Source organism: Callospermophilus lateralis, chromosome 16 (assembly GCF_048772815.1).
Source record: "Callospermophilus lateralis isolate mCalLat2 chromosome 16, mCalLat2.hap1, whole genome shotgun sequence".
Classification (NCBI taxonomy): domain Eukaryota; kingdom Metazoa; phylum Chordata; class Mammalia; order Rodentia; family Sciuridae; genus Callospermophilus; species Callospermophilus lateralis.
The window spans coordinates 18,218,866-18,232,834 of record NC_135320.1 but is presented as its reverse complement, the minus strand read 5'-3'; the positions used below and the strand labels follow the sequence as shown (position 1 = coordinate 18,232,834).

Sequence of the window (13,969 nt, the reverse complement as noted above, 5' to 3'; positions counted from 1 at the left end):
CTCCACCCTACCTTACACTGGAGAGGAGGGAAGCTGAGAGTTATTTCAACCTGCTTCAGTCTTAGGCTGTTTATTGAGCAATAAAAGAAGAAGGGGTTAAAAAAAAAAACAACTGTGTTCTTGTTCCCCCATCCCCTCTCTGTTTATAGCCCAAGAAGAAATGAAAAGTTGGGCATAGGCAGTTACCATCTATTCTCTTATTTTGACTACCTCATTGGAGACGATTCCTCTGATTGATTCTCCCATTACATTGTTTTTCCTATTTTCCTACCTCCTTCCTTATAACCATAAACTGCTACATCCCTCTGTCACCTTTTAAACACTGTAAACTCTTTTCTACCTTGTTATCACATATTCCTTTCTCTTAACTACATTTTCCCCATCTCTTGGAACTAATTGATTTATATAACTCCTGCCCCCACCATTCATGTTGTTGCCATTATTACTGCTGTGGATAACATGGCACCTATTGTATATGCTTTAAAGCTCAGATCTAGTTCATGGTTGTTGATTGTTTTGTTGCTATTGACAATTGCTGACTTCGCCTTTCCTGCTTTTGAGATAATTAATGTTGTAGATCTCACAGTAGGAATCAGGTATTTATTTTAAGGCTGCATATTGTTTGCATCAGTTGTTACAATTGTTTGTTTCTCTCTATTCTGTGAGGTGCTGAGAACCTACAGGGACTCTACAAATTCACAAGGTAGAGACTTTGCTACTGAACTGAACTTAGACAAAAGATAGCACACCTTGCTCTACACACAAGTGAATCACACACAAACTTCAACTGTACTTTAATACAAAGAATAAAAAAGACAAAAACCCAAACCAATGATCAGACCCCAAGTAGGATATAGATAGATCTTCTGGTCCCACTCACAGACATCCACTATTACCAAAATAATAAAAATAATGATAATAAAAACAAAAAGGCTGTGGATACCACACTTACAAGGGGGTCTCACCTAGATTACTCAAGGACACTTTGGCAAAAGAAGTCTACACCCTAAGAAGGTCAACACATAATAGAGGAAGAGAAATCCTTCCTAAAAGATGCATAAAATCCATCACAGGAATACAAGAAATATGAAAAAAACTAGGTAACACAACATCTCCTAAAGTTCATACTTCGCCAGAAACTGACCCCAAAGATGCTGAAGTGGAGGAAATATCAATAAAGAATTTTAAAGACTCATATGAATGATCAATGAATTCCAAGAGAACACAGGAAAAACAACTGAGTGGATTAAGGAAGTCAGTATAGGCTATGAATGAGAAATTCAAGGAGATAGAAATATTAAAAAATAACCAAAAAAAATACTGGATTAAAGATACAATGAATCAAATAAAATATTCAATTGAAGCTCTCTAATAGAGTAGACCAGGCTGAAGATAGAATTTCAGAGCTGGAAGACAAAGTGGCAAGCCTTGAACATTCAGACAGTGTTAAAAAAAAAGAAGTAATCATGATCAGAATATACAAGAACTCTAGGATAACCTAAAGAGGCACAATTTAAGAATCATCAAAGTTGAGGAAGGTTGTGAGATATAGGCTAATGGAATGGAAAACCTCTTCAGGGAAATAATAACAGAAAATTTTCTAACACTTGAAAATGAGATGGACATCCAGATATAGGAGGCATTCAAAATCCCAAAAAAAAAGATCAAAAAGGAAACTCCCAACAAGACATTATAATTAATATGCCTAACATAGAGAACAAAGATAGAATTTTAAAAGACTCCAGAGAAAAGCATCAGGTCACATTTAGATGCAAGGCAATTAGAATAACTTTCTCTCTCAACACAAACTCTAAAAGCCAGGAGGGTTTGCAATTATGTGTTTCCAGTCCTAAAAGAAAATAACCATCAACCTGTTTAGTAACAATATCTACTCAATTCACAAATTCTCTTCTTTTATTCATTCTTTAATCACTTGTGATATTATGATTTACAATAAGGGATGTGTATTTTGTTCTTCTTCCATGTTTCCTGGCACATAGATTCTAAACTAAAATTCTTGGAATCTCCAAAAGCAAGATCTTTTAATAGGCTATTATATGATTGATAGTAGAGAGCTCCTGGATGGGGATCGATCTCCTGAGAAATCCACCTTCAGACCTCTGGGACAGAGAAAAAAGACTGAAAGATGAGCCAATCACCAGCGTCCAATAATTTAACTGATCATATATATGTAATGAAGCCTCCTTAAAATCCAAGAGAACAGAGTTTAGGAAGTTTCCAAGGTTCCTGAACACACAGAGTTACCAGGAAGGAGAGGTACCTGGAATGGACTCTTCCCAAATATCTGAGTCCTTGTTCCTTTTAAGCTAGCTGTTCTTCTGTATCTTTGTAATATCCTTTACAATAAACCAGTAAAGGTTGGTGTTTCCCTGAGTACTGTGAGTTACTCTAGCAAATCACTGAATAGAGTCCAGGGAATCCACAATGTATAACCATTTGATTGTAAACATTTGGTCTGACATTTTGGAGGCCCGGACTTGAAATTAGCATGTGAGATGGGGGCAGTCTCAAAGAGCTAAGCCCTTAACTTCTGGGGTAACTAACCCCAGGTAGATAGGGTCAGAATTGAATTAAGCGGTAAGACACCTGATAGGTATCCACCAGGAAATTTCTGTTGAAGAAAACAACAACAAAACCCCACTCATTTGGTCAGAGAAGTGTTTTATGTTAAGAGTGTAGTAGGAGAAAAACTGGATTTCCTACAGAACAACAGTGGAAGTGAGGTTTTGAATATACCTTTGAACTTCATAAATCACATTATTATTCCTAATAGTCAGTCATGTATTCTCTATGCTGAAAATCCTAGAAGTCCACAGGATTAAAGGAGAAAATTTGTTTTTATATTCCTATTCATTTAAATCTGCTCAAAGAATTTTCTCCCCACCACCCCTTGAAGGAAATCTAGAAAGTGGAGACTTATCTCATGTTATCCCTGATGGATTGGTTTTAGGACCACCACCCAACAAGGATACCAAACTCTATGGATGCACAAGTCTTATATATAAAATGGTACAGTATTTACATGAAGCCTACACATATCCTCCCATATCCTTTAAATCATCTCTAGATATAATACTAAATACAAGGTTAATGCTATATAAGGAGTTATGATACTATATCATTTTAGGAATAACAACAAAAAAAATTGTATATACATGTTCAGTACACGTGTAATTTTGTGCCTACATTTTCTTTCTTTCTTTTTTTTTTTTTGTTTTTTTTTTTTGTTTGTTTGTTTTTTATTTTTTGTTGTGCTGGGCCTCCTAAATACCAAGCAGTCTACCATGGACCCATATTCCCACCCCACTGCCGTCACTTTGATCTTGACTTCCCAGACTACAGGACCTCCAGAACTAGAGAGCTATAAGAAATGAATTTCTTTTATTCTTTTTTTTTTTTTGAGGGGGGGGTGGTGACTGAGGGATAGCCTTGAACTTGTGATTTTCCTGCCTCAGCCATCTGAGAGCTGAATTTACAGGTATGTACCACCATGCTCAGCAAAGAAATGCTGTTGGGCTTTATTTTGTTCATTTATTTATATGTGGTGCTAAGAATCAAACCCAATGATCTCACACATGCTGAGCAAGCACCTTAACACTGAGCCACCACCCCAGCCCGAGAATTTTATCCTTAACGTGAAAATCATACCTTGACACATTTTAGTCAACAAGTTTGTTATTGTGTTAGTTGTTTTGTTTGTTTTTTTTATCCTTTTTTGTAATGTCCCTTTTAGTGCTCTGCTTTGTCAATGGAGTCTGTTTATGTCATGGTTGCTTTAAGGAAAACGAATTCATTAGGAAGATGTGTCGGTCGTCTAACAAAGCTGAGAGGAAACATGGGATGAAACATGAACAAGATGGCAGCAGGAAACACCTCTGAGACCTCCTCACCAAGGCAACCTTAAGGTACCACAGCTGGACAATCACCAGCCTTCAAGGGATATCACCACCAAGTGACCCTACGGCTGCTTCCACTGGTCTGCTATTGGCACCGCATACAAATCATCCCAAATTCCTTCTATTTCTTTGAATCGCTCTTTCTAGCATTCCAGGCCTATCCATCAACGTAGCCAAGCCTATGTCATCTTGGAGAGAAACACATCTATTTTAAAAGACATTTGGGACCAATATTTTTATTTCACATAGTCCATACTTGGAAGTTTGTTTCCTACAACTTTCACACATTATTTTCAAGTCTTGTATAGGATTTCACATAAATAGAGTAGAACCAGACCTTCATTAACTCTGTGGAAGAGCCTTACCTGGGCCAAGTCCATTGTGGCCAATTACAATCTTGTACAAATCTCCAAGGTGTACAGCTTCTAGGAAGAAGGCATCCGTCTATAACCAATCAAAACAGTACAATTGGATCTAGATTGTCATTCTGATTCCTATCAAGAGTATAAATTAATATGTAGTAAAAGTTAATTGTAAAAAGTACGTTCTTTGACTAAATATATAAATCTCTATGTTAAGAAAGTATGAATAAAAGAGTAACATTTATTTATAGAATATAATAAATTTTTAAATATACTCCTCTACTTTATTGAAAATTTTTAGTATGTGAGCATACATTTGAGGACTCTCTACAACTGTATTTTTCAAATAATCACAGCATAACAATAATGATTATAAAATATTCTAAAAATTTGTATTCATTTCAATGTAAATAACTCCTATCTATCCTAGAATGAAAACTTTTAGGAACTTTTATGGGGCATTTGAAGATATAATACTTCTGAGGTAATATTAAGATACTAATACAAAAATATTAGAAATGTATGTCATTTACCTGAAGCCAAATCTGCTGTCAAATAGAAAGGTGCTATGGTCACACTTCAACAATTTATATACTCAGAAAATGGATGAATGTGAGTATCACAGAATACTTTTGATAAAATCTAAGATAATGCTATAGATTTCGGTGTAAGAAAAATACATAATATAGCAAAATCTATTGAAAATGATCAAGAAGAAAAACCTTTGCATGGTATAGTGTTCTACATGTTTCAAAATATTTTCACATACTTTCGTTTTATCCTCAAAAATTGTTCAGTGAGAGCAAAACTTCCTTGCTCCAGACAATACAAGTGAGACACCGATCTGGGATTAGAGCTCAGTTTCTCTGACATAGCATAAGACCACTTTCCTTTTGAACCACTCTCCCTGGGCAGAAGTGGTCTGATAAGAGTATAAATGATAGGTAACAAAACCATTAGCATTCATTAGCAAAAAATACAGCTCATGTTTAGCTATAGTTTAATGGGTAATACTGTCATCCTTTTATCCACCAAACTAATCTGTTATAGGACTAGTTGGGTCATCAAAGAAACCGAAATATGATGGAAGGAAGAACAGGCAGGCAGGCATGTATACTAAGTATTCTGTTTATACTATTAGGTAATAATGGTAGAATAATATAATGCATTCAGTTTCACATAGAACAATGAAAGAGGGGGATTTAAAAATTAACAACAGCAAGGGGAGACACATGGCAAGTTAGGAAGCTCTAGTCCCTGCTTCCCCCATGGAGGCAAGTTAACAGTAACACAAGGACTAGAGTACTCTCTTTGATTTAAAGACCACTTAAAGAGCTGTAGCACTCAGGGCAATGCATAATCAAAGAGTGACTCCATCTCAAATATTATGCAAAGCAAAAGAAGCTAGACACAAAAAGGAAAAAAAAACAAAAGGCCGAATGTTTTCTCTGATATATGGATGCTGATTCACAATAAAGGGGGGGTGGGACTAGGGAAGAATAGAGGTATTTTGGATTAAGCAGAGGGGAGTGAAGGGAGGAGAGGGGATATAAGGAAGGGTAGTAGAATGAACCCCATATTATTACCTTATGTGTGTGTGTGTGTGTATAAACACAACCAGTGTGATTCTACACCATGCAGGAACAGAAGAATGAAAAGTTATATTCCCTATATGTACTCTGTATCAAAATGCATTCTACTCTCATGTATAACCAATTAGAAAAATGTGTTTAAGAAGTGACTCCATCTCAGTAGAGTAGCAAAACTTAAGGAAGTTTACCTGCCTGTGCCCCACCCCTACCTAGCAGGACAAGAGGAAGGAAACCCTCCATCCCCCAAATCCTCCCTCAGGACAGAAACAAAAGAATGGGGTATGTCCAAAATGTGTCTGCCTAGAGACTGCCCAGAGACTGCTTTAGTCTCCCCTGGCTTAGCGCCATGACGAGAATGACAGCAGGGTTTACAATCCTAGGACGAGAGAGGCTGTGGCTGCAGCCTGTTATGGTTACAGGGATCCTTCAGTAGGACAAGCAGATAACGCAGGGAGTGAGAGACTATGGGCTTCAGATAAGAAATAAGGAAGAAGCACTTAAGGAAATTAAGACAGTTAAAAGTATACAGAGAAGACATGGCACCAAAAAAGGTTTGAGAGCAGAAGGGTGCAAGATTTCCCCTGTCCTCAACAACTATGAGATGCCGAAAACTCAACAAGAGATCTCAAGGCCTACAGAGAAGGAGGAAAACAGGACCCAATAAAAGGAACAAAAAAAAAAAAACTTCATAGAAATGTGTTTCACTAAGTTTCCTGGGGAAAAAAAAAAAAGGTTTTAAACATCTATCTTAATGATGCAAAATGAGCTAAACACTAACAGATAACTAAAGAAATCAGGAAAATCGGGCCTCAGTAAAATATCAATAAAAGATAGAAGCTACAAGGGACAACCAAAGAGAAATACTGCCTACCCCTTTCTCTTCTGCTGCTGCTAATAACTGAATGGAAAATGTCACCAGAAGGGTTCTACATCAGACGTGATAAAGAAGACGATGACTCACATCACTTTAAGGTGGGTAATTTGAAATCATTGAGTCAGGAGAACAAGAAAAAAAGAAAGAAGGAAATTGAAAAGAGACAGACTTCCAGAACTCCATCAAGTGACCAACATACACATTCTGGGACATGAAGAAATAAATGAGAAAGGGATAGAGAGCTTTTTTGAACAAAATATATGACAAATTCCACCATTGTGTGCAACTGTAATGCATCAATAAAAAATATTGAAAAGAGAAAAAATAAAATAGATTGTTAGAAGTTGAAGATGTTTTTATATAATCACATTGGTAACCACATAGAAAATATCTATAGAATACAAATGAAAAGAAGGGAATCAAGCAGGTCACTAGGAAAATATCAATAAAATACCAAAAAAAAAGCCATGAAAGAGAAAAGGGAACCAGGTAAAAGCTACAAGATATACAGAAATCAATTAACTAAATGACAATAGTAAGTCCTTCACTATTGGTAAATCCTTTAAGTGTAAATGGATTAACTTCACAATCAAAAATCATGAATAGGCTAAATGGATTTAAAAAACAAAATCTGACTCCCTACTATTTACAATAGATTCAATTTAGATCCTCAGACACTTAGGCTGAAAGTGAAAGGCTGGGAAGAGATATTTCATGCAAATTGGAACTAAAAAAAGAACATAGCAATACTTATATCAAACAAAATAGAGTGTTAGTCAAAAACTGTTACAAAAAGACAAAAAAAAAAAAAAAAAAGACATGACACAATGAATAAAGTGTTGATTCCCCAGGAAGATACAACATTTATAAATATGTATGGAGCTAACATCAAAGCTCACATATGTAAAAAGCAAATGGTGACAGAATTGAAAGGAGAAATAGCCACACAATAATGCAGAAAACTTCAATGCTGCACTTTCCATAATGGATAGAGCCATGAAATAAAAACATCAATAAAGAAACAGAGAAAGCAACACCACAGACCACCTGAACCTAACAGACATATAGAACCATCACCAATAGGTGAATATGTATCCTTCTCAAACACACATAAAAAAAATTCTTCACAATAGATCACAAATTAGGACACAAAAGTCACAACAAATTCAATAAAGTTAAAATCATACGAAGAACCTTTTTCGAGCCCAGTGGAACAAGACCAGAAACAAAAGCAGAAAGAAACTGGAAAATCTATAAGTATGCGAAAAATAAACAAAGTTGCTCTTTAAATAAGTATTTAGCCAAGTAACAGCAAAATAGGAAGGTTCCAACTTTCAACACTCCTATATCAGATGAACAACTATACATAGACCAATTCCTTTGGAGAAAGATCCAGAAATTTGTTAAAAGTTTTCCACATGCTGGCGCTGAGAAAACATCTACATGGAAACGGGTAGGGGAAATTGAGTCATGCAAGAAACATAGCCTGGAAATAGTGCTGCATGGTCAAGAGGGAATCCCCAACTCCTAACTGCTTCCTGAAGAGTGAAGTTTGGGGACCATGAATAGAGCACCCCTACTTTAATAGTTGCCAATTGAGAGAATAGCTCCTGAATCAACTACCTCTGAGAACAGATGAGGCTCAACATTCGCAAATCCCCTGAGACTACACAGATCAACAAGGTCACGATCCCCCTGGATCTAATGCAGTGAGCAGAGAAAAATGTCCAATTTTCCATTTCTCCCAACAGGGGGTTTAGCTACCCACTTTTCCAGTTGCTGCCTGAGGGTCAAGCTTCTACATAGCCTATGACAGAGAGTCAATGAAGCAGGTAACCAGTAAACTTCTGGGGACAAAATGTGCATGTGGGTACTTCCCATGACTTTACACGCTAGCTCACCCCAGTAATAAAATGAAGTCTCTAACTTGTGCCTAGAAAGAGACTGTCCACACATTAAGCACCCCAACTTATACAGTTACCACTCTAAGGACTGGCTCCCAAATCACCTAGCTCTCAAAGGTTAGGGGCTCAGCATGTGAAGATCCCTCAGGGCCACAGAGAACCAAGAGATGATTTCAAATGGGTACCGGAACACGTTCAGCAGCTATCCCCAGAGCCATTAGCACAAAGTGAATAGGCAAAAACGTCCAGTTCTCAGTCTGTCCCTGGAAAAGATCTGACCACACACCTATTGTCCCAGCTTACCCAGCTGTTGCTTTAGCATGCATCTAGGAACTGACAGAACAAGCAGTCAGCAGACCACTGAGCACCTGGACGGGTATCTGGACATTTCATGCGGCTCTTTCCCCTATCTTGCTCCAGAGATGGAACCCAGCCTCCAGCTCACCCACCTGTCCCTGAAAGCTGATGGAACCATGCGTTTAGAGGGCTCCTGGGGGCATCAAAGAACAAAGTAATAGGCTGAAAATGTGTGGTCAGAACATTAGTGCAGATATTGGTCTCAGATCCTCTCCTAACCTTAGTACAGAGGAAGTGGGAAACAAACTCTAGCTCCCAGGTTTTCCCTGAGGAGAGAAGAAACTAGCTCACCCATCTAGCATCCCAACATTCCCAGCTGCTTTTTGAGGGACTGGCTTCTAGCCTGCTTGTTTGGGGGCACTGGTGAATTTGGCACACCATAATCCTCTGGAGGCTATTAAAAACAAAGCAGTTTGGACAAACATAAAGGTTTGAAAAGCACACTAAAATCTCTAACCAAGCTTATTGGTGAGTTCATTTCCTACATGAAACAAGTCTGAGAATACTGGGAGACCTGGTTCTTGTCCAATGTTAGGGAAGAAGAAAGTTAAAGAAAATGAAGAAAGGAATATGTTCTTAAAAAATATAACAAGATTAATTATAAATTTACCCTAATGAAATGGAGGTATAATTTAATCAACAGGGAATTCAAATATGGTTCTTCATGTATTCTGTACCTTAAACCTTTACTTTTTCATTTCTTGAAGGAGATTAGAGTGTGCCAAAGTCATCAGTGCCCCAAAACAAGCAGGCTAGAAGCCAGTTTCTATTGAAGAGATGGAAAAGTATAAAGAATAAAGGCTTAAGGTCCTAAATACACAAAGAACTTCTATAATTCAACAGCAGAAAAAGAATAAACCAATTGAAAAGTTGGCAAAGGATTTGAATTCAATTTCTCTAACCATGATATGCAAGTGATCAATAAGTATAAGAAAGAAGCTCAACATCACTAAATAGTAGAGAAATGCAAACCTAAACCACAATGAGATATCACCCATATCCACAAAAATGGTGACTGTTTTTAAAAATTAACAAGCCTTGGCAAGGATGTGAAGAAATGAGAACTCTTGGACTTTAAAATGGTGTAATCACTATCAAAAACATCACAGCAGGCTGAGGATTTAGCTCAAAGCACCTGCCTAACATGTGGGAAAGCCCTGGATTCAATGCCCAGCACTGGGAAAAAATATATATATATATAAATTATGGCAGTTTCTAAAAAACTTAAAAATAAAATTTCTGCTAAAGATGGCAGAAGTGAGCTAGGCAGCAAGTCCCAATCTCCTCACAACACAGAAAGAAGGCCGCAAAGGAAAAGAAAAATTGAAAGGTGAGTGACAAAATCAATGCTCTAAGACTCAATTTTGCAAAGTCTGAGACCTGGAGAGACTTGAAGATAGGTTATCAGAGTACAAAATAAACTCAAAGCTCCCTAACCCCCAACTCTAATCAGGGGAGATGAAGGGAGAGGAGCAACAGAGAGGAAAAAAGAGAGAGAGGGAGTGAAAAAACTCTTAAGCTCACCCACTTAAGTCTGACAGTAACCACATGGCCCTTAAACCAGAGCAAACAAGCTTAAAGTCAGTATTGAAAAGAAACTGAGCTGAGGGTCCAAAGTCATTCTGTGCAGCTCTCAGTAAAACAGTTGCTCCCTTAAATCAGCACAGGGTCTTTAATTGCAAATTAAACCAGAGGGAAGTCCCCTGCAGAGGACCTTTTAAGAATCTGGCCAGAAAGAACTTCTAGAAGAACTACTACTAGCCAAAAATTGCTGAAACCCCTCCCTCTCCTCCTCACCACAAACAAGAAGAGTGGGGCAAAGTGAACCTTTGCCTGGAGATGCACATAACTCTGCTCAGTCTCCGTGATCCAGGCAAGGGCAGAAAGTGCATAGCATCTGCTTGGCTCAAACAGAGAGAGCAAAGAAACAGCTTTATCCCAAGCAGAGGAAGGTGAACTCAGCAGACCTCAACCACAACATTGCAGGGAGGCACCACGGGAAGCCTAGGAATGGTCCTGGGATCAAGAGACCTTACCAGAGGGAAGTTGCCTGAATATCCAGTGACATGGAAACCAGGTTCCTGGATAGTGGCAGCCATAGACAGAAGTGGCTAGGATAAGTTCCCTGTATACCCAGGACACTTAAGCTGAAGGCACCTGCAAAGATAGCTTGAAAGAGATCAGTGCAGGCAAAAACTTACCAGAACAAAGACAATAAGAAGCAGCTACTCCCAGCCTCAACCACTCATAGCCTGACCTGTGATCATGACTGGCGAGTGAAACGGCACTGTTTGGATACTGGCAGGACCTTGCATCAGACACAGTAAACAGAGGGAATCAGCACCCACCATTCACACCTGGGGCAGTGGAAGCCAGAACCCAGTGAACCACTGAGTCTCTTTACTACAGCTTTACAGAGAGCAGCATCAGCTGGGGGGATAGTTTTGCATCACAAAACACCTGCAGAAAACCCACAACCAGAGTTCCTGAGCTCACAGACAGCCTCCAGGATCTTCACCACCACAAAAAGGACCCTATAGAGGGGAGCAGGTACAAAATGAAGCAGAGCAATCACAAAAATGCTCCAAAGCCTGCAGACTGAACTCCTGCAAATAATAAAATCAACCAAGCCATGACACTGCACCCTCCAAGCAGTCAGCTGCATATCCCTGAGCTGATAAACCAGAACCAGCTGGTGCGAGATTCATAGCAACTAGTGAATTGGCTCCTGTAGGGGCAACTCTGGAGAGATCCACAGCCAAAGAGAATGATGGACATTTGCTAAATGTCTAAACCGCAATGAAATCCAAACCAGGATTCAACAAGAATATTCTTCACCTGGACATGGTTTACTATAAATAACACCAACATCAACTTTGATCATATAAATAACTCTGGAATGATAGTTGTTACCCCAATAGCCAACACTGTACCTTCAACCCAATTGAATGTATTTCATCTAATGGTTTAAATCATTAATTAGAATCAATCTTCTTTGTTTTCCTAGCTCATCCTCTTGTATTATTTATCTGCTACTATTTCAAATGTCCACTGGATGGATATTTGACTTTAAGTGAGTGAGCTTAAGAGTTCTCTCTCTCTCTCTCTCTCTCTCTCTCTCTCTCTCTCTCTCTCCTATTTCTGATTTCTAGATTGACGTGAATCATTTTTTAATATCTTTTCTCTCTCTCTCCTTTCTCTCTTTTCCCCTCTCTTTTTTGTCCAGTCTTTCTTCTTTTGTCTAGGTCTCACTTAGGGTTTTAGTAATTTTACTAAATTTAGTAACTAAATTTTTGGCCTGTTCCAGAACTTCATTACAAGTTTATATCTGGATTTGAGAAAACATGGAAAACAAGAGCAACAAGTCTTTGTTTCTCATAAGGTTGAAGAGTATGCGGCTTGACCCTGAAATGATTATAGTAAATAAGGTCCAGTGACATCTCAAAGTAGTCCTGATATTGGGATCAACAGAGGTCACATATTGGCTTAGATATATCACCCAACTCGGGGCTCTTAAGGGAAACAAGCACACAAAGTAGTCCCTTGCTTAAAAAAAAAAAAAAAGTAAGAACTACACCAATAGATGGGTAGACATACAAACAATATGAAAAAGTGAGGCAGCAAGCCATCCCAAACAGCCCAGGATGCTTCAACAATTGACTCCATGGACACCACAGTGGAGGAAATGTCTGAGAAAGCATTTAGAATTTTCATAGTTAAAAATGTTCTATGAGTTAAAAGAAGATGTAAGGAGTGAAATTAACAAATCCAGGAAGTGAAAGACCATTTTAATAAACAAACAGAGATTCTGAAAAAGAGTCAAGCAGAAATCCTATAAATGAAAGACTCAATAAACCAAAATTAAAATTCAGTGGAAAGCATCACCAATAGATTAGACAACTTTGAACACAGATTTTCAGGCCTCAAAGACAAGGTATATAATTTTGAAAATAAAGCTGACCATGAAGAAGAAATGTTCAGAGACGATGAACAGAATATTCAAGAAATCTGGGATAACATTAAGAGATCAAATGTAAGAGGCATTGTCTTAAGGCTCTGAAATACATGCTACAGGTAATATACAATCTTTTCAATAAAATAATAATTGAAAAAGTTCTAGACCTTAAAAATGAGATGGATATTCAAATACAAGAGGCATATAGAACTCCAATACACAAAAGTCACAAAAGATCCACTCTAAGACATATTTAACAAAAATGCCTCACAAACAAAATAAGGATAGAATTTTGTAACTGTAAGATAAAAATGGTTGGCCATATTCAGGGGTAAACCAATCCCAATTTCAACTGATTTCTCAACCATACACTTAACAGCCAAGAGGGGCTTGAAATAATATATACCAAGTTCTGAAAGAAAATGGATGCCAACCAAGAATACTATACTCAGCAAAATTAAACTTCAAAATTGAACGTGAAATAAAAACCTTCCATGATATACAGAAGCAAAAAAAATCATAACTAGAAACCCTGCACTTTAAAACAGACTCAATTAAATATTTCATGAAGAACAAATAAAAAACAAAAAAGAAAACCAGCATAGGAAGAATGACTAGAAGAATCATCAATTAAAGGAGAATCAAGTCCTATTTAAAAATTAGAAATAAATCAAAATGGCAGGGAATAAAAAAACAACTGTCAATAATAACATCAAATGTAAATGGTCTAAAGTGTTCAACTTAAAAACATGTTGGCTGATGGATTAAGAAACAAGACCCAACAATATGCTGTCAGCAAGAGAGTCATCATTTCACAGGCAAAGACATCCACAGACTGAAGGAGAAAGGATGGGAAAAGAGATACCATTCAAATGGGACTCATAAACAAACAGGGGTAGCTATTCTCATATCAGATAAAGTGGCCTTCAAGCCAAAATTAATCACAAGAGACAAAGAAGGTCACTTCATACTGCTTAAGGGAATTATACATCAAAAGGATATAATAAT

General features: G+C 37.6%; 1 protein-coding gene across 1 annotated transcript in view; it reads right to left on the bottom strand.

Annotated features, from left to right (window-relative positions):
* Rp1 (RP1 axonemal microtubule associated) overlaps positions 1-13,969 on the bottom strand; it is a 148,565-nt gene that overhangs the window by 90,103 nt on the left and 44,493 nt on the right. Inside the window, exon 7 of the mRNA XM_076836283.1 lies at positions 4,283-4,361. Coding sequence (XP_076692398.1) covers positions 4,283-4,361 — 79 coding nt within the window. The remainder of the gene's footprint in view (positions 1-4,282; positions 4,362-13,969) is intronic.